Consider the following 26,016-nt stretch of genomic DNA (forward strand, 5'->3'; position numbering starts at 1 on the left):
TTGAGCATAAAGTGTTAATTCAATTGAGCTCGAGTTCAAACTTTAATCAATTTAGGATTATGTTGAGCTTGACTTGTTTGCACTCCTATATTAGTAACACCGAGTATTATATTTACTAGTTATAACAAAAAAAAAAATGATCGAGAAATTAAATAAATTCACTGAATAGAAAAATGACCGTCCAGGCCAGGAATTAAATTAAAGAAGAGTAACAATAAGTTTATATGGATAATAATATATGCTAAACGTAAACAAAATTCTGCATGCACATTCATATTCGTTAACGAAGCATCAGTTAATTAAGTAATGAGGAGATAAATATATTGACCAGAACTAATAAATATAAAAAATAAAATTCTGAAATTACGTCAAATTGTGAAGGTTTAATTAACTGGAAGGAGGGTTTTGGCGGTGAGTAGAAGAACCAACCCCTGTAGGAATAAGGCCTTTGTCATCTTGATCTTTTTCATTATTTTTAGGAATCTTATCACCCTTCTTCCTTAAACAACAGAATCTTATCCATGTGTAAACTTCACACCCCAGAAAAATGGATACCAAGACCGCAATCACTACGGCATAACCCGATCTCCACGCTTTCTCTTCTTGTCTTAATACACTTATCCCTTTGAATATATTATAAGCAATCACCACCAGCAACGCGTACCCCAGAAAATGATGGTACTTGTTCCAGTGCTTGCGATATTCGTCCCTCTTTTCTGGCTTCAGTCTTAAGGCTAGCATCTAAATATATCATTCAATTCAAATTAAACCAACACACATACATTAATTCAAATAACAAAAATGATTTTAATAGTTATATGATCGAGTTGAGAGGGTATATAGTTAATTACTTGTAGGGTGGCGAAAGTGAAGATGAAGATAGCTGTGATTCGGTGAGTTCGAAAGGTGTAATACTTGGAAACATGGCCGAGCCAGAGTCCAAGGCCCCATCCCACCACGCCCAGACTATATCCAATTATCTGACACCCCACATGAAAGGGGAACCAGTGTCTCCCGGCAAATGGAAATGATTTGAAATACCTCGCCGCAATCACACCCGCCGGCAAGAATGTTCCCCATCCAACAATGTTAAATATCCCATGAGCCTAAAACAATAATATTCGCATAAATATAACAATAATGTCTGAATTTGCAGCTATAGTAATCAAAAACTAGATAGCTAGCTTCACTGCTGGAAATTATGAAATTTCCGACCACCTGAAATGATCTTAAATCAAGTTAAAAGTAAAAAGTGGTCGGAACATTTAAGATCACTTTCTGGTGGTCGAAAATTCCATAATTTCCAGCGGTGCTTACGTACCAATCTCATCTGTTGGCGTTTCTCCATGACAAAACTGGCAACCTTGCCAGTGTTCAAGTCAAAAGCCTCGGCGCTGTCGAAGTTCCTGAGACTCGTGTGGTGCATCTTGGGCTCCGCCCCGTCCGCCGCATCCCCGGTTTGCCAAACGTGGTTCAGCCTCGAAACGTTGTAGATCATGGGAAGGTTTATGGAGGCTTGGATCGTGTAATATCCAATCTTTCCAAGGACACTGCAATTGGGGCTAGTCACGTTTAGGTCGATGTCGGAAGGTAGAAGAGGGGTGCAGCCCAGCTTAACACTGGCCGTAACATTATATTTACCACACAGCAATGAGCCATTGGCGGTCTTGATGAGTATGAGGGCTCGGGTGCCCACCATTTGGGGCTCCGGTCCGGGGTTCAGCCCCCACGCTAGCCACCCGGTCTCCGCCTCCACGCGGGCTCCGATTAAAACTTTGAGCTGTCTTGTCTGGTTGGTGTAGTTCCACCCGAATTCAGCTCCGCTGGCTAGCTTCTTGCACCTTCCTATCTTTCCAATTAGGTTCTGGACTTCACTATAGAAGGCCCGGCTACAATCAGCGGCCAAACTAATTGTGGATAAAGATAAAGCAAAGACGACGACAAAGGTTAGGATGCAGGAATAATGAGACGATGAAAACAACATTCTGGATGGGCTTGATAATGATAGGTGTTTGTGTTTAGTAATATACGGAGTAATTTCTTTGGCTCCTGGGGTTCTTTACTTCTTAGGCTTTTTATGGCAATGGAGAATCACGTTTTTCACGACAGTGACAGTGACATGACTAATGGAGTTTAAAAGAAGTAATGAATATGTTCATGTTCGATCTCTCTGATCTGTCCCTGTTTGTGGGTAGTATGTAATCTCTTTAATATATCCAAATGTTCTCTTTACTAGCATTGTACGTACTATTGTTTGTGCTTAACTTGTATTCTTTCCCAAGCCTGCAGTACCCAAGTTATTTATTTATTTCTTTCAAAAGTTCTTGTGGATCATAGGGCGTTATTTACTATTAATTGAATCATCGTCGTCTTCGTCGCAAACACACATATTCTTTACTCTTTTTTTTTTTTAAAAAAATAATTTTAAAAGGGATTAATACGCAAATAAGCCATCCAATTATACACACACAAAAAATGTAATTAGACCATCCAACTAAAAAAATTACAATTGAGTTCTTAAACATTTTAAAATTATGTAATTAAATAAAAATAACATTTTTTCAAAAAAAAATAAAAAATAACATGTTCATCGGGTTACCGCTTACCTGTCAGTCATTTTATTAAAATAAAATTATTTTTAATTTATTTTAATAAATTAAAAAACTCATTCGTCTATGTCGGATACGGAGGTGTTTTTACTTTATTAAAAGTTATTGACAAATTTAAAATAATAATTTTTTTTAATAAAATCACAGACGCGTTAGTGGTAACATGATGAACAAGCGTGTGTGTAGGTGAGAACATGCTCCAAGGTAAAAAAAAAAAAAAAAAAAAAAAGTGAAGATTTATGTGATCTATTCATTTGGATAATTGAACAATCATTATTGTGTGGACCATATTTTGTCTATTGTAAAATAATGTACATTCAGTACAAAAATAATGTACATTCAATACAACAATAATGTACATTGTATTCAGGGATGTACATTATTTTTGTTCTGAGTGTACACTATAATGTATAATATACATTCAGTATAAAAATAATGTATATTTAGTATATTAAAAATGTACTTTTTGTTATGATCAACATAACATTGTGTGGACCAATAATTTGCCATTGTTGAAAGATACTATTTGAAAATTCAACAACAATCCCCTTTTGGGATGCTCTAATAGTTGAGGGTTGTTGAAAGATAAGAGTAAAAAAAGTAAGATTAATTCTATAGATATTATAAATTTAAAAGTTTGTAATAATTATAAAATTAAACATGTTTTTTTTTTTTTTTCATTTCCTTCCTTTAAAAAAAAACATGTTTTTTTTTTAAACTAAAACTTTAAACCAAATAGAAAAGAAAAACCATAAATTTAAAAGGTGAACCTTAAGTACATTTAATTTTTACATTTTGTGCAATTAATGATAACATTAAGTGCACTTTATACTCTGGTGTTTTTAACTGCAGTACCCCATAGTGGGCAAATTATGCTCTGCATCCGTATGCACCCTGCATGGTGCATACGGATGCAAAAATGACATCGTTTTGCATAAAACGCGCGCCCTACTTAAAAAAAAAAAATCGGTTTCGATTCCCAGCAACAACATTATGTTATTCATTTTTAGTTCATTCATTTTGAATTTTTTAGTTATGAAATTCTGGAAGTGTAGTTATGAAGTTATGAATGTGTAGTTATGCAATTCTGGAATTATAGTTATGCAATTCTGGAAGTGTAGTTATGCAATTCTGGAAGTGTAGTTATGCAATACTGAAAGTGTAGTTATGCAATTTTGGATGTATAGTTATGAAATTATGGAAGTGTAGTGAAATTATGGATGTGTAGTTATGCAATTCTGATTTTTTTTTTTTAAAGTTATACACCAAAACAGCGTCGTTTTTGCATCCGTATGCACCATGCATGGTGCATACGGATGCACAGCATAACGCTCCCCCATAGTGTTGTCACTGGTACTTAAAGCGCAAATTATTTACGAAAATATCATCACATTTTTTTTAATCTCTCATCCTTTAAAGTTGTTAGATTTTTATAGATGGACGATTCTAATTGGTTTCTAATTTTTTACTTTGGACAAGTTCTTATTTGATCATATATATATATATATATATATATATATATATATATAGTTTTATAAATCGACTATACTCCTTCGGTGTAGATAAATTGATGTTTGGTTCATGGAAAATATTTTTCAAAGGGAAACATTTTCCTTAAAGTGAAGGAAAATGTTGTTTTCTAGTGTTTGGTTCATGGAATTCATTTTCCAATGGAAAATGAATTCCACAAATTTGAGGAAAACAAAATCCTTGGTTGGACCAAGGATTTTGTTTTCCATGGAAGATGGGAAGAAAAAGTGAATAGATTGCCTATTTTACCCTTGTTTTCTTTTTTAATTATATTACTTTTATTAATTTGTAGGGGCATATAGGTCTTTATACTCATTAATATTCCTTACAATTCCAAATCTAACCAATCAATAGAATTAATATTCACAGTAATTCTTTTTCCACCAACCAAACAATGAAATTCACCTTCATACATCTTATTTGATCCACCATGTTTCTCCCATTCCAATTCCCAGAATATTTGGTTAGTATTGCTCACAATTTTTTTTTTTTTTTTGAAGATTAAAGATTAATGCATTAAATCAGAGGAAATACAATCAGCAAGAAAAAGGGGGAGGAATATTGAACCACTCCCTGCAGCTTGACATATAAACGGCTTCTCTAGCAACACTATGGGCAGCACGATTCGCAGATCGCTTAGCAAAACAAAAGTGAACACCATTTATAGTAAATGCCACTTATTTAATATCATCAACAATTAAAGAAAAAGTTGAACTAGAAGAAACCGAACATAAAGCATGATAAACTAGTTGGTTATAAGTATTGCTCACATTTTTTACTAAGCCAATGCACCTTAAGTCTATTGAGTATGTGCATGTTGTTTTTATTTATAAAACTTTGGTATAGGGTAAAGTATTTGGGTCTTTCAGAATCGCTATTTCATATTTTTTTAACCACCATATATAAGATTATAATCTATGAATAGTGGAATGTTAAACTATTGAGATTTTTATTTTGAACCAATGACACAATTACCAATACCATATATAGGGAAGGGTTCACATGAGAACATGGAAGAATGTAAAAAAATGAGGAATGATCTAGTCTATCCATCTAGGTATCTAGATCAACGACTGATGGTTGCTAAAAAACAATTGTGAAAAAGGTAGGGTTCTTTTTATAAATATTAAAACTTCTCAATAATGATAAAATTGACTTGTGTTTTTTTTATTACTAAAATGTAACCCTCAGCCATTGATTAACCTTAGCTTGATGAGTTAGTTAAGATCAATTCTCACTTTTTGCAAAAGGACCATGTTCTCATTTGATCGCTCTCCATGTATATAAGATTATAAAGGGAGATTCAGGTGAAAACATGCTCACATGTTGACGGTAAATATATTACCGGGAATATTATTATGAGACTAATATTGTTGTGGGAAGTACAATGGTTGTATTGCCTTAGTGTCTCAGTATAGAAAATACAGTGTATGGCGTGTCCCTTGCTAGCTGAGGGGAGTTCTATTTATACTAGGTCCTAACGGTAACAACATTAAGAGTCATAATTGAGGAGCTGAGGCTAACGACAATAACATGAAGAGTCATGAATGAGGCGTTGAAGCTTTAATTCTCTCCCTTTAATGTAATGAATGGCCATAATATTTTCACCCGTTGGTGTTCTGCCCGTTGGAGTTTTGCCTGTTGGAATTCCACGCGGTGTCGGGTTAGATGCATGTTGGTGATCCGGGTCGGGTGATTTGATCAATCAATTTGACCATTTGCGTATATAACGACTGAGGGTTGTTGGGAAACAATCACTGGTGGTTTCACAGTGGGGGCAACTGCCCCCGGCCACTCCCCTCGCCTATCCTCTTTATATATATTGTATGTATAGGCCCATTGTATACACATAGTTAACTTATAAATACTAAATTTACATAAATTTAACCAAAGATGTGTATTAGTTTAGATGGTAAAACATATGATTTTTCTCTAAATGTTAGGGGTTTGAATCTACAGCCCCCACTGGCTCGTACTCTAAGTATTTTATTTTATTTGTTTTTAAATATCTCATTGGTTGCTAACTACCATATAGTGTGATGACATTCCGATTACCATTCCAAATAAATGATCATAGATTCAAACGTTGGTAGTGAAATGATAAAGAATTGTGAGGATTTTTGAATCCGTCCATGGAAAAATGTGATTTTTTTTATTTTATAATTTCATTGTCGGTCTTCCTCTTCCTAAGTTGTTGCACAAGAACTATCATAGTGGTTAGTGTTATACTTGTTGCACTCAAAATACTTGCATGAACATAATTATTAACCATCTATACAAATGAAACCAAAATTAAAATCTTCAAACAAAATACTGCTATTCATCATAATCATCTATTAACATAGAATAGAATACAAATAAATCAAAATCCATCACACCACATTTCTTTGCAGACACAAATTTATACACACACACTAACAATGGAATGAAATTCAACTCAAATAAATAAATAAATATTGATCATGCTATACAATAATGTTGAAAAAAGAATACACTTTGAGTTACACAATAAAATCAATGAAACATACTTGCCCAATAAATTATATTGAATTTTTAATATTTATAAAATTAAGAGATAGAATTAAAATTAGAGTTGGAGTAAACTCAATTTTATATATTGAACTACTTTATTAAACCAAATTTTAGTTTCATAAATCAAATTCTTAGTTTAAAAATTATAACTTGAAAAGAAATGAGCAAGACACTAAAAAAGAAATGAGAGAGTCGATAAATGGGAGGATGGAGAAGATGGAAAAATAAAGAATTATGCATTTTATATCAAATTAGACTTTTGTTTTGTTTTTATTGATACGATTGGGAGATTTGTGTGTGACTATGTCTATGGAGTATTTTCCAAATTTCTAAATATACCTAAAATCGTTATAATCGCGGAAAGCCTTTGTGAAACCAAAATGACCGTTCGACTAAAAACACTGAGCAAACTGCTCCGCAGTTCTTTCTATTAGATTCAATTCAATTCAATTTTCAACTGAGTGTTTTCTTTAATAGTTAAGGGTAGATTCAATTCAATTTAGAGACAAAATTGTTCATGGAGCTGAATTTCCGCGATCGAGACTATAGGGGCGAAGCAGAGGCGCACGCTCTCCCTCGCGTACCTGCAGCAATTCATCCTCTTTCCACTCCGTCGCCGCCGCATCACCAGGTCCACATCAATCTCTTCGCATTTTCAATTTTTTTTTCTCGTACTAATAACGTACTATAGGGTTTAATTGCACTCAAAGCACCTAGTTATGATGTTTTATCAATTATTATCAAATTTTCATTTGCAGTGAAGAATAGTTCCTATTAAGCAAAGGAAATTGTCATGCTTGAAACAACGTCGCTAGATAAATTTGGAATTAATTGCATACTAATGAAATTCGTGAAATAAAAAAAAAATTGATGAATAACTCGTAAGCTGCAAAGGAGTAGATTGCACTAGGAAGACTTGGGGGATGGTGATATTCTTGTAGTAAAATCACGTTTCAACAACTCGGCCACCCTTTTGGTTTTAAGACTTAAAAAGTTAATATAATCTATAATACATTTTAATTTTTTTGTTTAATAGTAATTTACTTTTATAAATTTAAATATTTTTTTTTTTAAAAAAAATGATGACTATTTAAAATTTACTAGTTGAAATGCAAATTAACTTTTATTTGTAATAATCAGTCTTAGTTTGTTATGCTTACTATTTTGTACTAATGTTTATAAGCATAAAAAACCTAAATATAACTGACAAAATAATATCAAAATATAGGATTAACAAACAAAAAATTACTTAACTAGGATATAGAAAAAGATTACATAATTTAACATCAAAATAATGCATCACATTTATTTGTATATATTGGAGTATATTTATTAAGCATAACAACCGAGTACATTGCAATTTAAAAAAAAAAAATTAAACCAATTGGTTATTCAGAATTCAAAAGAACTTTTGTTTATCAGGCTGTTTCATGGTTAGTTTATTATTATTATTATTATTATTATTATTATTATTATTATTATTATTATTATTATTATTATTATTATTTAAGCTTCTTATATTGGTTTGGATATTCTTTTCTTATACTTAGTATTTTGTTTCTATAATAAAGGCATATCAAAGAATTATAAAATCAAATTTTGTAAGAGGTATCCAACATTCCAACATCTTATTATCTTCAAGTAGTACACTGTTGTGCATAAATGGCAAACCCAATGTAGTCAATTTGCTCAATAATCTTAAGTTGATTCATTAGAGCTCAGGGTGGAAGCGTTCTTACTATCTAATGGTGCAAATAACTAGAACTGTAGTGATTCGTACATGCCTTTACCCTGCCAATGGAAGATCATTTGGGTTCAATGTATGACGTTCCTTTTACTCTTGGCTCTTTTGGTGAACTTCTTTCTGTAGGGTGACGTTGCGGACTATGGGAAGGATGACTTCTTTGATCCATTAAGGAGACATGATGTGAAAGCTGATGCTTCTTCAAAGGATTTACCAGATGGAGTTAAATCCCCCAGTGAAGTCTCTCCTCCTTTATCAGAGAAGGAATGGACTTCTTTCAGGAATTTCTTGATGAAAAGATTTCCCATTTCAAGAATGATTTCTATTTCTTCAGTAAGTAAACCTTCTTCAATCTTCTTACAGCTAAGAACATGAATATTCATGTACTTTATGTCATACCTTCTACAGATGTCAGGTTCAATTATGAAGAGTGCCAAGGGTATGATATATTCCACATAAAACTTGTTGTCCTTCTTCTTACCTCTAATTTCTTTGGGGTTTTCTTTGTCCCTCTATTGTTCAATAGTAATTTTCTCCTATTAAATCACGGGAATCTTTTGCTGCTCTCCTTAAATGGGATTTATGAGTTACTGGTGGCAGGGAATGAGAAACCATCAACAAATGTACATTTAGAGGAACTTGAAGATCCTGACACATTTGCTGAAGAAGGGATTAAAGTTATCAGCCACCGGGAGTATGTTTCTCACCTCTATGAACTCAAAGATGAGATTAATCATGCTTGGAAGGCAGATAACCGTGTAGCATCTCTTAAGTTGTCAATTAAGGTACTATTTTTATAAAAAACCTTTTATTTTTGAACTCTGCCTATGTGTGTTTCCTTATTACCGAACTTCCTTCTTGACTTAGTTCTTCAAGGACAAACACCATACTCAATTCAATGGCCCTCCACACCTATATTCCCTGTTCCTCCTAAGATATTTGAATTTGTAGGATACCATTGTACTAAAAAGGGTTACAGATGCTATTCTCATGTCTTGGGTCGATATGCAACACAAGATGTTATTTTTCTTTGAAGACAATCCTTTCTTTAGAAACTCCACATCTGTCTCTCTGAACAATTATGTTATTGAAGATGAATTTCTCAAATATTCTATCACTACTTCACCGTTAACTGAGTTTCCTAAACCTCCAACAGTACAAGTGTACTCATGCTGACAGGGTAGACCTACTTATAGCCATTGTTGTTAAGGCGGAGTGTCAAGGCTAGGTTCCACCGACCGCCTAGTTGCCTAGGCGATGAGTGTGTGTGTGTGTATATATATATCAATTCATAATTTAGCATTTTTAGCATATAAACATATTCTCATATCTCAACAATAAGCACTAAATTATGCAATAATTTAGCATTTCCGGCATGGGTGATGGATCTTTAGATTTAGCCTTCCTTTTAGGTCCATTGATGGATCATAATTGTGGTTATTTTCATTCTCAGCCATAACCTGTCATGAAACAAAGTAAACAACCACTAAGGCGAGGCTGGGACTGGGAGGGGGGGAGTTAGCGTCTCAGGGTCTCAGCTACATATTAGTAGGTTTTTTTTGGTAAGGCGAGGCGAGATCATTAGGCGATTGGGCTCCACCAACCGGACGCCTAGGCAACACCTTAACAACAATGCTTATAGCTGCGCCAAAGGTTACACTTCCCTTACTAAAACCGTTGTCAACTGATTCTAATTTAACTTCCTATTGCCCTCAATAAAGATAGACGCTGTTTTGTTCTCTCCATGACTTCTTTTGTTTCATATAGTTAGTTAATTGCTTCTTCTCATGCTTTTATTTCCTGATTAGACTCTATCTTTGTTCCCAAAACATTGCATTGGGCTTTATCTCATGTTAAATGGAAGTATTTTAATGGAAGAAAACAACGGTACATGGGATCTTGTTGATCTTCCTCTTGGTAAGAATGGATGTATGTAGTTAGTCAAGACTAATTCAGATGGGTCAGTAGCTCAATTAAAGATGTGTTTGGTAGTGATGGCTATGGCTAGATGTATGGCTTGGATTATACTGAAACCTTCTTTCCTATAGTGAAGCTTAAGTTTGCATTTTTATATCTTCAGCTACTATTGTCATTGGCCTTGTATTAGTTGGATACTTGGATGCCAAAAATGAGTTTTTTCATGGTGACTTGGCAAAAGAGGTCTATATGGAACAACTACCTGGGTTTATTGCTCAGGGGAGGGGGTGAGGAAGGTATTCAAACTAAGGAAATCTTTATATGGCTTGAAACAGTTACTCTGAGCATGGTTTGGATGGTTTAGCAGTGTAGTAGTGGAATTTGGTTTACAAAAGAGTACTTGCGATCATACTATGTTTTCAAACACACTAATCACGGTTGCATTCTATTAATATTGTGGTAGTGGTGCTAAAGGCATTGAAGGGCTCAAGACATTCCTTCTAACAAGATTTCACACTAAAGATATTGGTCTGTTGAGGTATTTCTTGATAATTGCTCAATGATACTGGATTGCTAGACCCAAAACCCTATGAAACTTCTATAGATCAGTGTCAAACTGATAGCTTCTAGCTATTGAGAGAGTTATTTTAGAATCTAGAACATTACATACACCTAGTAAAAAAGCTCAATTATCCCACCATCACTCTTTCAGTCGTTCGAACATTGCTTTTTCCTGGAGGCTCCTATAGTGGCTGCATGGGAAGTGTCCATTAAATTGTTAAGCTTGTGAAGAATGAACTAGGTAAAGGGATCTTGTATGCTGAACATGGACACACAGGTATAACATTCATTGGTGCTAAGTAAGTTGGTTCACCAACTAACAAGAGCTTGACTACAGGATATTGTGTGATGTGAGAGGAAACTTGGTCTCGTGGAAGACGGAGAAGCGAAGTGTGGTTGCAAGGTCTAGTGCAGAATCCAAATTTAATGATATGGTTTAAACAACTTGTGAACTAGTATGGATATATAACTTGTTGAAGGTTGTTGCCATTAAGACATTTGTACTATTGAATCTACGGTGCAACAATTAGGCAGTTATTTGTGTTGAAACCCTAGGCCCGTTATAGTGGGTCCATTAGGTTATAGCTAGTTTCCAGTATAAATTATTGTAATCTGTACAGTTCTATGTGTGGAAAATAGATGAAACCCTTCACACTTTCACATGGTATCAGAGCCTAAACCCTAGATAGGTTTTCCCCTCTCTTCCCCGCCTCACCGCCGCCGCCACCGGAGTTCACTGCCGCCGCGACTGATCTTCTCTCTCCGACCTCTGCCTGGTGGTTCTTCTCCCAAACCGAGACCACAGGCCTCACCGGAGCTTCGTCGCGAGTCTGTGCCCAGAATCCGGTCGCCGTCCGCCGCCGCACGCGCCGCCACGCGCCATCGCCGTCAGCCGGGATCCGCTGCTGTTTTCCAGCCATATCTCTCTCCTCCGATCTCCGATCGAGACGCCGTCACCACCATTGGACTCGTCTCGTCGAGACGCTTCCGGCAGTGTTGGCTGTTTTCCCTGCCGCCGTGCTCCGGCCGCTGCCGCCGTTTTCCGTCCACCGCCGCCGCCGACCACCGCCGGCCAGAAACAGTGAAACACTACAGATTGTTGATTTTGTTGGTAACCTCTACACTGTTTGTTGATTTTGTTGGTATGGCTTCGTCTTTTACCTCGTATCCTACTATTACTATGGACAAGTTGGTTGGGAGTGAAAACTATACTTCATGGGCTGCTTCTGTAAAACTCTGGTTCAAAAGCCAGGGGATGTCTGACCATCTAACCAGAAAGGTTGGGGAAATTGAAGAATCGAAGAAATCAGATTGGGAAAAGTCAGATGCGTTGTTGTGCAATATGTTGTGGCAATCCATTGACCCTAAACTTTATCTTATTTACAAGTCTTATGAAACTTGTTATGATGTGTGGAATAAAGCTAAGTCATTGTATACTAATGATATCCAAAGGCTATATTCCCTTGTGTCTAATATGCTTAATTTCCGTTCCACTGCTGATATGAGTACACAGGATTTCTTGGGTCGGATGGAAGCTTTACAACAGGAGTATCATAATTTACTTCCATATCAGGAGACGTCAGAAAATCATGCGAAGCAGTATGATAAGTTCTTTATGGTGATGACCTTGGCTACCCTTCGGCCTGACCAGGTTCACATTCGTGATCAGATTCTATCTAGTCCTAGTGTGCCTACCTACACTGAAGCCGCTGCCAGACTGCTTCGTATTGCCTCAACTCCCTCGATTGAACCTATTGGAGAATCATCAGTTCTAGCTACTCGGGCTGTGGATAGAGGACCTTCTGGACCATCTAGTGGTGGTGGTGTTCGTCGTGGCAAACGTCCTCGGTGTGAATACTGCCACAAAGATGGTCATACCAAAGATCGTTGTTGGAAGTTACATGGTCGGCCTCCCCGTTCTGTTAATCTGGTCCAGGCCGCTGCATCCGAGAGTCAGACTCATGAGCCAACCTCTACCCCAGTTGAGATGACCTCTAGGGAATATGAAGAGTATCTCCAACTTAAAGCAGCATCCCGCCTTGAATCTTCCACACCTAATGCTGGTACTTCATCTTTGGTTTGTCTTTCACACACCAATACTCCAAATTCTTGGATATTGGACTCAGGTGCTTCAGATCATATTTCCGGTAACCTTTCTCTTTTGCATAATGTGTCTAAGTCTAAGACTTTACCCATGGTCACCTTAGCTAATGGTCATCAAACACCAGCAATTGGTGTTGGTCAGGCTTCCCCTATATCATCGTTTTCTTTGGAGTTTGTTTTATATGTCCCTAACAGTCCCTTCAACCTTATCTCTGTGAGTAAAATTACCCGTACTCTCAATTGTTCCATAACCTTTTGTGCTGATTCGGTTGTTGTGCAGGATCGCAGTACGGGGAGGGTGATTGGCACCGGCAATGAGTCACAGGGCCTCTATTACATGCGGGGTGGTGATGTTGCTGCTTCTGCCTCTACAGAGTCTCCTTTACTTATTCATAGTCGTTTGGGTCATCCTAGTCTCTCTAAACTAAAATGGATGGTCCCAGGTCTGTCTATTGAGTCTTTTGAGTGTGAGTCGTGTCATCTTGGAAAGCAATCACGTCAGTCTTTTTCGAGAAGAGTCAATAATCGGGCTGCGTCCCTCTTTGATTTAGTTCATTCAGATATATGGGGTCCTTGTCGTGTCAACTCTATTTTGGGTTTTCGTTATTTCGTAACCTTTATTGATGATTATTCAAGGTGCACTTGGGTTTTCCTTATGAAAGATCGTTCTGAATTGTTTCAGATTTTTCAAACTTTTTGTGCTGAAATACAAACTCAATTTGGCAAACTCATTTGTGTTTTGCGTAGTGATAATGCTAAAGAATATCTCTCTAATTCTTTTCAGTCATATATGACATCTCGTGGTATATTGCCATCAAAGGTCATGTGTTTACACACCTCAGCAGAATGGAGTGGCTGAGCGTAAGAATAGACATCTAGTAGAAATTGCCCGTACTATGTTGTTACACTCCCATGTTCATTCCCAATTCTGGGCTGATGCTATCCTTACTGCTTGTTTCCTAATCAATCGCATGCCATCTTCTGCTCTCAATAATGACACCCCATATTCCATTGTGTGTCCTTCTGTTGATCCTTTCCCTGTTCCTCCTCGTGTTTTTGGGTGTGTTTGTTTTGTTCATGACATGACTCCAGGTCGATCCAAATTAGATCCTAAAGCAGTCAAGTGTGTTTTTTTGGGTTATTCTCGTGTCCAAAAGGGTTATAGGTGTTATTCTCCAGCACTAAAGTGCCACTTTGTGTCCGCAGATGTCACCTTTATTTAGTCCACACCGTTTTTCCAGCCCAACTCAGGAGACACGATCCCTGTTTCTGAGGTGCTCCCCGTACCTTATCTTGGTCCACTTCCTCTTGTCCAGTCCACTGTTCCTCCAGTTCAACCGACTGCTCTTAACCCGCCCCTTCAGGTTTATCACCGGCGTCCTCACCCTGCAGTCCCTGAGGTCCCTAGTGACTTGCCAGTGCTGTCCGATCCTCCGGCTGCGGTTCCACCACTTCCACTGCAATCTGACACTGATCTTGCTGAGGCACCTATTGCTGTTCGAAAAGGTACACGTTCTACTCGTAACCCCCATCCTATATATACCTTTCTGAGTTATCACCGTGTCTCTTCCCCTTACTTTGCGTTTATTTCTCATCTGTCTTCTGTGTCCATACCCAAATCCACTCGTGAGGCTCTCTCGGATCCAGGTTGGCGTCAAGCCATGTTAACAGAGATGGAGGCCCTCCAGTCTAGTGGCACGTGGGAGTTGGTTCCTCTTCCTGCTGGTAAAACTGTGGTTGGTTGTAGATGGATTTATACGGTGAAGGTGGGCCCTGATGGCGCAATTGATCGTCTTAAGGCTCGACTGGTGGCGAAAGGCTATACTCAGATTTTTGGTTTGGATTATACTGATACTTTTTCCCCGGTTGCTAAAATTGCTTCAGTTCGGTTACTTTTGTCTTTGGCAGCCATTCATCATTGGGACTTGCACCAGCTGGATATCAAGAATGCCTTTCTTCATGGTGATCTTCACGAGGAGGTTTATATGGAGCAACCACCTGGGTTTGTTGCTCAGGGGGAGTCTGGTCTGGTATGTAAACTTCGCCGTTCTTTATACGGTTTAAAGCAATCTCCACAAGCTTGGTTTGGAAGGTTTAGTTCTGTGGTATGTGAGTTTGGTATGACTAGAAGTGCGGTTGATCATTCTGTTTTCTATCGTCATTCTAATGAGAAATGCATATACCTTGTAGTATATGTGGATGACATTGTTATTACAGGGAGTGATCAAGAAGGCATATTTCAGTTGAAGGAGTATCTTTTTAGTCGGTTCCAGACTAAGGATTTGGGTAAGCTGAAATACTTTCTTGGAATTGAAGTGGCTCAATCTAGCAGTGGTGTTGTTATTTCTCAAAGGAAGTATGCCTTGGATATTTTAGAAGAAACTGGCATGTTGGACAGTAGACCAGTTGATAATCCAATGGATCCGAATGTTAAACTCCTACCAGGACAGGGGGAGCCATTGCCTGACCGAGAGCGATATAGGAGATTAATTGGAAAACTGAATTATCTCACGATCACACGACCGGATATCTCCTTCGCAGTTAGTGTGTTGAGTCAGTTTCTTGAGACGCCTTGTGATTCTCATTGGGATGCTGCTGTTCGTGTTCTAAGGTATATCAAGAGAGCACCGGGACAAGGCTTATTATATGAAGATAGAGGACATTCACAAGTTGTTGGGTATTGTGATGCAGATTGGGCTGGTTGCCCATTTGACAGACGCTCTACTTCAGGTTATTGTATTTTCATTGGAGGTAATCTCATATCTTGGAAAAGTAAGAAGCAGGATGTGGTCGCTAGGTCCAGTGCTGAAGCAGAATATCGAGCCATGGCGCTTGCCACATGTGAGCTTATGTGGCTTAAACACCTACTACAAGAATTGCAATGTGGCAATGTTGCCCAAATGACGTTGATATGTGACAATCAAGCAGCTCTACACATCGCGTCAAATCCTGTTTATCATGAAAGAACTAAACACATTGAGGTTGACTGCCACTTCATTAGAGAGAAGATTGTGTCAGGGTGTATTAAAACTAGCTTTGTCAATTCTGCAGATCAGTTAGCTGATATCTTGACGAAATCCCTTAGAGCTCCTAGAGTTGAATATATTTGTAACAAGCTTGGAGCTTATGATCTATACTCTCCAGCTTGAGGGGGAGTGTTGAAACCCTAGGCCCGTTATAGTGGGTCCATTAGGTTATAGCTAGTTTCCAGTATAAATTATTGTAATCTGTACAGTTCTATGTGTGGAAAATAGATGAAACCCTTCACACTTTCACAATTTGTATTTCTAACAATCCAATTTTCCATGAACAAACAAAATATATTGAGATTGGTCATCATTTCATATAATGATATAAGAAAAGGTTCCATTGGGATTAATTTTTACATTGTGCGTACAAACAGGAAGCAATTAACAAATATATTTATAAAAGGCTAAATAGAAACACAGTTCATTATATTTGTAAAATATTAGGCATGATCAATATCTATGCTCTAACTTGAGGGGGAGTGTGGAATGTAACCCTTACCCTAGTAGGGTTTGAGTAATGGGGCAGGCCTATACGTTATGTATGTATAGATAGGGGTGGTGTACACATGTTTCACATATGAATAAATGAATAATAAAGAATTCTTTCTGTTCTAACAATGTTGCATAATATGTTACTCAAATATAATTCTATATTTAAATGAATGCATAATTATGAGCATTAAGATTGTTGAAGGTAGGAAGGAAGAATAATCGTACTGTGTATATATTCACTCATACTGCTACTGTACAGGAGACTATTTATATACAGAGATATGCAAAACACTACCACACAATTCAAACTAGAGAAATACTAGGTAGGGAGGAGAGTTCTAACTAACACCCTTATTCTTCTAACAAAGATCATTAAAATTGAAGAGAACTTGATGTGACTTTAGGCAGCTGGCCAACATTTTCTACTCTTTGTGAGTCTTAGATTTGTATATTGCTTCTCTTCAACAGGTTGCTAGGCTACTAATGGACACATCTGGCACACAATTTTATCCAACTCTATTTGTTCTAGCTACAGATGTAATTGATATGCTTGGGCATCTAGTCTGGGAACGCATCATTCAAAAAGCCAAATATGGTGAAGATGGAAAGGTTATTCACTCTTTGCCTGGTTTGTATTTTACATCCTCCTACTCAATAATTTTGCTCACTTACTAATTCATTTACCGACCTTTTCTGCAGTTTCTTACATAAATGTCTCTAGGTTTTTCCAACAGTTAAGACAATTAAACTTTTTCTTCAGTTGGTTATTGCTTGCTTAGTTGATTATTTTTCATTCACTTAGGAATTCTTAGGAAATGCTTTACTGTACAAGTGTCATCCTATTTTATATTCTGCTGCAAAATGAATTCAAAATGTTGAATAAAAAATACAACGTGGATCTTGAACTCAAATCAATGATTTTGTAGTGTTGGGCTTATGCGAATTATTTTATTGATAAACTCAACACCATTACTTCAGGAATCTTTGATTCTTTTTGGAAGTAATTTTGATCGTTATCATAGGAGGCAGCTTGGTGACAGAATGACATGCTATATTCATCCCCCATTTTATCTTCTGTATTTTAGCAATCTTGATGAGTCTTTTAGACTTGTTATCTGGATTCTCTGAAGTTCCTTTTTTACCTAAAACCTACATTTCATTTTTGGCAGATAATTTTCGGGCTAGTGATATCTGCACTGATGCTAAAGAGACTTGCTATAATTGGTTCTGCAAAGTTGCTTCCGTCCGTGAGCTTCTTCCACGCATGTAAATCAAATTATTGGGCCCATTATATTATCACATCATTTTTGTTGATTCTGTGTACTTGTTTACAACAGCAGGCTGTTTAATTTTATCTAAAATAATTCAGTGGAGCAAAATCTGGACTAGGTTGCCTTGCATTCTACCTAGCCCTTTATATAAAATCAAGAATAGGAGAAAAAATTATGGTATGGACCAATTCATTTGGGATAGATAATAAATAATGAGTTGCTGCAGCCTATTATTTCTTCCATTTTGTGGGGATTTTATGGGACTTGTATCTTTGTGGATGTGAAAGTTGCACTTGACTTTTTTGGCAATAATTTAAAGACAGCAATACAGCATATTTGAATTTTCCCATTTGAAACATGATCAAAGAGTGCTTAATTTTTTATTTGTAATTTCCCATCCTTTGATCATCTTTAAGTTGAGCTTTATTTGAGACTATGGTTTGTCTTTTTTAGTTATATGTTTTGAACAAAATTTAGAGATCTATTTGTCGTCTGAAATGTTTTTTGCAGTTATTTGGAGCTTGCCTTGTTGCCTTGCTGGCGTTTCCTTCTTGACAAACCCATGGATTGCATTCATCGATTAGTTATGATGATAAGGGGCATTTCAGATCCTTTAGCATCATTTTATTGTCGCTTATATTTGGTCCACTGTGCGCAAAAGCTACCAGATCATTCTATAGGTATCTTGTTGTATATTTATTTAGCTTAATGTATGAAAAACTACCAAGGTATTCAGTAGGTACTATTATATACTTAAATTTTCATTTCTTATTTTGTTGCTAAGTTGTCAAGGAATATGTTGCGGTTTGTACCCTTGACCTCAGGGTGGCTGACTGTCTCTACCCTTGTTTATCTTATGAATTTAGAGACCTTTTATACAACTTGAAACATTTTTCACTGGGCTATCTAGGGAGGTGTTGTTTTAGCCTGGGTCCTTTTCTATTCATGCTTCTGTGAAAATTCAAATCCGGTGCATTAGTTGGCAGTAAATTTTCATGATATTGTTCTTCCTAAATTATAGAATTTCCTTCATTACAGGGTATCTGGTAAATTGTATTAATGACATGAAAACTCTTTTCATGGATATCGCATCTATGGAAAAATCCAAATATCAGAGTCTTTCAGAAAAAAAGATGCTCATGGGATTAGTTGAACCAGCTGTCGAGTACATCATGAAATGCTTATTCAAAGACTGTAATCCGGTTAGTAAAACTAGTTAAGGTACTTTTGTACTCGCCTTTTTTGAGAAAGGTGGGGGAGGGGGTAGTGTATGTTTTCCTGGTCTCTGTTTATTCACAAAAAGGAAAACCAAAAAATCATTTCTTTGCTGGTTTTGACAACTGGACCTTCTTTTGCATCTGGTGTTTGACCACATCAGTTATCTGTTTGCCTGAAACTTAATTCATATCTGAAGGGCTTTGTATTTACAACAAAAAAAACTTCATTCAACTGTTATATAGGTTGGTGGGATTATTATTTTGGATGCTACCATTTTTTGTCTAAAAGTGTGTGCTGAAGTATAATTTTGGATATTTCATGCTGTCAGAATAATTTTGAACTGACTATAAGTAATGGAACCTCACCCTTCTTTTCCTATAAGAAATGAAAGGAATAGTCACTGTTTTGAAGGTCAACTCTCATCTGTGGATAATTTCAAGGATCTTTTCTTGGACTCAAGGAAAGACCCCTTTTAAACCTCACTTTTTGGACAGGTTTAAACTTGTTTGGAGTTCCATTTGCTGTTGGCTCTTGTTGTGCATCCTTTCTACCCCAGGTGTTTTTCCCTATGAATACAATCTCTCTTTCAAAAAAAATTCTTTTTGAACTGATTAGGTTTGTCTAATCTAGTGTTTGGTGCTGCTTGGAAACTGTTTTTCCCTTTCTTTTTGGATGATAGGTTACATGGAAAAACTATGTTCTTATTAAACATGGTTATTTATCACAACATATTTGAGGAAACTTCAGGTTTCCTGATTAAAATGGGGTTGGTATTGATTTTATACATGTTTCTTAGTGGTTTAAGAAATTATAGTTTCAGATTGTTACACTAGCTTTCAGTCTGTGTTTTGGATATACACACACGTACTCTTTGTGTGAAACAGTTGCAGGTTGGTGACATACTTGTGGGGCTTGGACTGGGAAGGAGCCAATCAAAACTGTTTGGAAATTCTTCTTGCAGCTCAATTATTCTCCATCATTTATTAAAGGAACTCCCTGTAGGAATTATTTGCTTAAATGCCCTAGACATTCTTCATCTTATTGAGTGCAGCAATGATTACTCTTTTGATCAGGTATATTATGTGGAATTCTGATGTGGTTGTATTTATCATGTCTAACACTTAATCTGCTTTTCCCTTGGGTTTTAAGAGTATTGCTCTAGACAGTTAAACATTTTTAATTTGCAGTCTTTGAATTATAAGTTACTTGGACTGCGATTGTGTGAAAATACATCCCAAGTTAGCGAGGTTGATATTGTTATAAAGAAGGTTATTCAGGTAATACTCCTTTTTCATTGCATTTTTCATGGCACCTTTGTACTTAGTTATGGTAGCTAGTATTTCTGTATTCTTTGTTTGTGGGAGATTTGCTGCACATGTAGAGGAAATTTGATTGGAATAATGCTCAGCTTGAGGAGAGAACGTTTCATCATTTTATTCTCTGATTTGTCATCTCTTATGGGGAAGGAGCTATCTAAAAAATTTCAGAAAACAACTTTGATTACCAATTAAGGATTTATTTATATTTACATATTATGTTAGACTTAAATTCAGTTAGTTTTTTAACATTGGCATTAAGGCTTTTTTAAATTAGCTCTCAAAGGATTGGTACTGATCAGCAAAACATTTTGCTTATTACTACGATTTCAGGTTGTTTCTCGTTATGATAGCCTTGATGAGTACATTAAAGTTGTAGATGCTTTTGCAGAAATTATACTTCAGAAGCAGATGGTAAGTTAACTGAATTCTTACCACGCAATTGTATGGCCCAATGTGTTTAAACCTTTGATTTCAGCAATGCTGGGGTTTTGCTACATGACATGAGAAAATCTTCATATTAGCTATGCGGATTCCTTTTGTCTAATCCAATTCCATTATGCAGGACAGTTATCTGAATGTAATATTGGATGGCATATTTGATCGAGCTTCCAGTGAAGAGATTAGGGACATTGAATTGACAAGTTTGCAATCGATACTTATGAAGCTTCTTAATCATTTTGGCAACATTGATAACATATTGAATATGGTATGCTGCCTGAAGTAATGGTGTAACTGTATCACATTTACTTCCTTTTCCTTCCCTTTCTTCTTTGTCCGCTACACCCATCTGGTATTATAGCCTTATAGGGAACCTAAAGAGAATTTATTTTTAATCATAACTAAGTCTGTTATAGTTTATAATATGAATGATCCTCCAGGGTAGGCGGGTGGGCGATCACAATGAATTGTTGGTTATAAAGTAGACTGAATCTATTATACTCTTTTGCAGAATCATTTTATTGACATCTTAGATGCGATGTATGGAAGCTCAAGGAACACTGTTAATATGAAGATCCTTAGCATAGCCACTGGGTATATTCTGAGAGCTGCTGTTTTTTCTTGGTGTCTACTATTGGTTGTGGGCATTTTATACTTAAATTTCTTTTAATCAGGATTTCAAAAAAAGAGATGTTATAAGCTGTTTACAGTTACTATATGAATATTCATCGAAGTTCTCTTTTATCTAGTGAAAATGCTTCTATTCGAGATCCTACGACCATTCAGTTTCTGTTTGAAGTTTCTCGGGCTTTGCATGATGAAATTAATCTTCTCAGTAAAAGAGATGATGAAAATCGAGAAGCAGCTTGTCTAATTTCTCGTTTTGTAAACATGGTAAAGTATTGCTTCCCTGAAGTACATTTTCCCATAATAGTAAATCCTTAGATCTAAGTTACATATCATGAATGTTTTAAGGCACATCCTGATTGTGTTATTCAGGTTGACTATGGACCTGAAGTTGAACACCATTTAGAATTTCTACTTGAGAGCCGTGGAGCTTTTGGCTGCATGAATGAAGTCAAGGTCAGTGTTCGAACTTGCATAGTCTTTTTATGACTTAAAAAAAAAAAAAAAAAAAAAAAAAAAAAAAAAAAAAAAACTCTTTTTGGAGTGACGAGTAAAACCCGTAGCCACTACCCGAGGGTGTACACAGGGTAAACTCCACTCCTGTCGTCCTGTATAATAGCCAGCAAACCATACTAAGAAGACCCTATGCGACGGGCTCAACTTTTCTTGAATAATCTTTTTTATTGTTATCACTGTTTATAAACATATGACCTTAGGAATTCAGAAGTTCGTTGTTGTTGATGAGGTGGTAATGCTTTGGTCTCTATGATCTTTTGCATCTGGGATTTTTTGGTTTCATACAGTTGGTTGGTTGTGCTTATTAAAGACTACCTGCTAACCAATTAAATCTTGTCAAATTAGAATCATTCTCAATAACCCAAACAAGGAAAAAAGCATCTAGCGAAGGGTGAATGCTGTTTATTTGTTTAAAGCAATTAACCCCACCCTGTTTATTTGTTTAAAGCAATTAACTCTTACTAATGACAGTTAAAATATCTTATTGCACTTGCAGGAAACCTTGGTACACTCCTGCAATCACCTAGCAATTAAATCTATGAGAAATGACAACAAACATCCAAGCTTTGTCAAATCTTGTGTAGCGTATTGTGAAGTTACAGTACCATCTATTTCATCATGTCTGAAACAGTTAAACCTGTATCTAGAAACTGCTGAGGTAAAATTTCTAGTTTTGCTTTTTTCTTAGGCAACCAATTTTTATGGTATATTCCTGAAGATCTTCTGTTTCAGGTTGCACTGATGGCTGGTTTAGTTTTGCACTCAGAAGGACTCTTAGATTCAGTATTTACATGCTTGCACAATGTTGACCAATTAGAAGGTTTGGTGGTTATAACTTTTTCTGTAGACAACTTAGATTGCCCCTTCTCTAAATTTTGAGTGTCCTAGAGTCAATTTGAGTAACATGACAGGTTTCTAAATAAATGAGCCTGTTTGTATTTCATATCCTAGAATCATAGAGACTAAACCAGATTCACAAAAAGAGATCCCTTTGTTTCCAATGAAATCAATACCTAATTCCGATGTTAAATCATGACAAGAATCCTTGTATTCTTGAGACTACTCCAGAGCCTGAAAAGGAGATCCGTGCTTCCATTGAAATAACTACCCAAGTCTGATGCTAAAATCATGACAAGAACCCTCTCACAAACCAGAGTTGCATTCCAATGGCCTTCAATGCATTAAACTTGAAAGCTCCTTGTGCAGGTGGCAGGTCATGTAATTGAACATCTATCAATTCGCAAAATCCTGAAGTAACTCATTGACACCATGAATTCATGATCAATTAATTTTTAGTCAATCAAAAGCTACAAATGCTACTCAAAGATAGCAAAAATGTTTATCTCATCTAGTATCAGGTCCTTGCATAGTAATATAAAAGATCACAATTCACAGCACCTAATGCATTCTGGATTTGGTAGAGAAAGGAAACTATTTTCATAGTAACAATTTGTTATAGTGGGTAGCCTGTTGCATACTTTCTAATGCAGTATTTATACCATTTTCCACTTTGGTAGATAGTGAAAGAAAACTTAAACTAAATTACAACTATGCATGAGTATGCATAATGCATTTCAATTGTATTATTTATTTGTCCGCCACTAAGCAATGTCTTTGAAGAATTCTTTCTGCTGCATACCTTCTGATTGCTTTGTTCTTAACTGTATCTGTAGAGTTGCAGATCCTGAGTTATGGCGATAGAGTTACTAACTTATTATGCAAATTATGCAGTCTTCTTGTTATGCTTCCAGGTCTGATATGTCATTTCTTCTTCATTGTATGTATATTTGTTCCTTTTTTTTCCTCATAGAAAAGTAACTCTTAGCCTTACTACTCAAGCTCTTGAGCATGCCAAGATGCATCCCTTGGGGAAGGTTCACTTTAATCCTGGGCTTGAGACCCATGTATTAGAACAAGTAGAAGAATAATTGCCACATGCGCATGCAAAAGATGATTGGAATAGACTTGTTCTTATCAGGAATTACATGTTTAGATTAAACTCGGTGATTGTTATCATAATTCTACATTTGTCATACATATCCACAAAAATATTTTAAAACTTGAAGACTTATGTCATCTCCGTTTGTATGTATTCTGTGCACCCTTCCATTCAGATTCTAGAATTCTGAAAATTGCTGCCTGAAACTTCCCTAATGAAAGTACTACAATAATAGTAGTCTCCAAAATTCTTAGCGCTGTTTCAATTGGATTAAGAAACAAAAGAAAAATTTTAGTGCTCTTATAAAGCAAATGATTACTGCTTTTGGCAAGGAGGCTTCGTATGTTTGACTCATAATATGTGCTGCATATGTTTTCTTTATCTATGTCATCTGAGAAGCTTGTATCCTGATGGTGTGAGTTGCCATTAGCATTGTGTGATTTGATTCCCTGCATGTAATGGCATTGTCTGATGTTCCAGTTTCTCATTGAAGGTAATCCTGATCAAGGAGTCACAAGCATCCACAAGAATATATTATCTTTCCTCAACTCCCAATCTGGGTGAACCTTCAGTCCTCATAACTAGTTTTAATTGCCCCCCCCGCGCCTCCATTTAGTCTTTTCCCTCATCCTTTATCACGATATTGTAGGCTGACAGTAGGGATGAAGATAAAAGTGTTATGTGGACTTATCCAGTCATCTGCTGCTTTGGGCCAGAATACACCTCCATACCATGAACTCCACAAGAAGGTACTCCTTTTGTCTTATGCTGTGAAGTCTACTTCTGATAATTATCAACATTTAATCAGATATGCTTGTTCTATGGAAGAGCTCAAATTTTATAGAACAACTTTTTAAATGGTGATTTGTCTGAAACTGACAAGACAACATTTTATGGATGGGCAGTGTGACCAGAGCTCCATTCTGCTCTGCACCACCCTTTTAACAGCATGTTCTATTTATCTGCCTGCTACTCCATTGCACTCCCCCGGCCCCACCTAGGCACCTACATCTTACGCACTGCAAATGTATGTTGAATTTTACCACTTGCAACTACTTGTACTCACCCTAGACACACATCATAGACATTGTACTCTCACTTAGCTTCATTGCTAGCCTCCTGAGCATGGAAGCTTCCTTTATTGCTATTAAGCATCAGTGCTAATTGATTTTCTCAACCAAGATATCCAACTGGTCTCAAATGTTTGTTTATCGAATGGGAATATCAGGCACATTTTCAGAAGTGTAAGTCATATATTTTCTCTATTGACTCTTTTGTATATGCAGATGAATAATGTCTGTTTATTCTATGGTGATCCAACATATAAGGAAGAACTTCTGCAAGTATCTGCTGTTATTCTTCAGAGCATTAACAATATTGTTTTACTAGAGTCAAATCAGGTATCTTGTTTAACCCTTAGATTTTTCCACACTAAAAAAGTTTCAAAATTTGTTTTACCCCTTTGACTTGGCAAAATTTGTTTTTTAGTTACTCTTACACCTTCAAAAGACCAATGAATATGTCTTACTTTGGATATTCTCTTCTAGGCTGCTCGTGGATATCTTGCACTTGATGCCTGCAATTGTATTGCATCAACATTCAGTGTAAGCCATCGGCTGCCTTTCTTAGTCCTACGGATTGTGTGCTGAACTTGTGAGATGTCTGAATGAAAAACATATTTGCACACAATTTTTGCATTACATTTCTTATTAAGAGTACAATTCCTCCTTTATGTCTAATTCTGTATTGATTTCTAAACAGGTGTGTGATGAAATATCAGAAATGTGTTTCCAACTCTTAAATACTGCCAAATTAGCTGTGAGCGTGGACAACAAGTATCTCGAGTCTACCGTGAAATTTCTTAATGAATGCCAACTTCTTCCAAGGGAGGTTCACACGAAGTAGAGATTTGCTTGCTTTTGATGTGATAGAATAACACTAACGTGACGTTTGGTTTGTGGAATACATGGGAATGGAATGTCATTTTGTGGAATAGATCTATTTCGTTGTTTGGTTTGGTTTGGTTTGGTTTGGTTTTTACATCAAAGAATAGAATCTCACCGAATGGGTTATTTCCTTTGCCATAGGAATAGTCATTCACAAAGCCTTCTTTGGTATTAGCTATTTCTAGTCCAGTAGTCCATTAGGAATAACATTTTTTTTTTAATTTT

The 26,016-nt window shown here is 36.4% G+C and overlaps 2 protein-coding genes across 5 annotated transcripts; one reads left to right on the forward strand and one right to left on the reverse strand.

Moving 5' to 3' along the window:
• Positions 1-198: 198 nt before the first annotated feature.
• On the reverse strand, positions 199-2,036 carry LOC109187870 (cytochrome b561 and DOMON domain-containing protein At2g04850-like). Its single transcript, XM_019338239.1, has 3 exons — positions 1,322-2,036; positions 852-1,106; positions 199-741 (listed from the first exon to the last, which is right to left on the reverse strand). Exons 1-3 carry the CDS (start codon positions 1,982-1,984, stop codon positions 388-390), a joined length of 1,272 nt encoding a protein of 423 aa, XP_019193784.1. The 5' UTR covers positions 1,985-2,036; the 3' UTR covers positions 199-387.
• Positions 2,037-6,974: 4,938 nt separating this feature from the next.
• On the forward strand, positions 6,975-26,016 carry LOC109187868 (UPF0505 protein). 4 transcript variants are annotated; one of them, XM_019338233.1, is made up of 23 exons: positions 6,976-7,302; positions 8,542-8,748; positions 8,824-8,854; positions 9,016-9,200; positions 16,986-17,145; positions 17,687-17,783; positions 18,299-18,468; positions 18,827-18,990; positions 19,891-20,079; positions 20,194-20,283; positions 20,656-20,736; positions 20,888-21,031; positions 21,275-21,357; positions 21,513-21,657; positions 21,763-21,846; positions 22,403-22,564; positions 22,639-22,726; positions 23,580-23,657; positions 24,339-24,405; positions 24,495-24,594; positions 25,132-25,245; positions 25,393-25,449; positions 25,607-26,016. In XM_019338233.1, exons 1-23 carry the CDS (start codon positions 7,189-7,191, stop codon positions 25,748-25,750), a joined length of 2,754 nt encoding a protein of 917 aa, XP_019193778.1. In that variant the 5' UTR covers positions 6,976-7,188; the 3' UTR covers positions 25,751-26,016. The 4 variants fall into 4 exon arrangements, with proteins under 4 accessions (XP_019193779.1, XP_019193778.1, XP_019193780.1 ...); XM_019338235.1 differs by lacking the exon at positions 18,827-18,990 and adding an exon at positions 19,501-19,562; XM_019338234.1 differs by lacking the exon at positions 23,580-23,657 and having other exon boundaries at positions 6,975-7,302.

Source organism: Ipomoea nil, unplaced genomic scaffold, assembly GCF_001879475.1.
Source record: "Ipomoea nil cultivar Tokyo-kokei standard unplaced genomic scaffold, Asagao_1.1 scaffold1421, whole genome shotgun sequence".
NCBI classification, from domain to species: Eukaryota; Viridiplantae; Streptophyta; class Magnoliopsida; order Solanales; family Convolvulaceae; genus Ipomoea; species Ipomoea nil.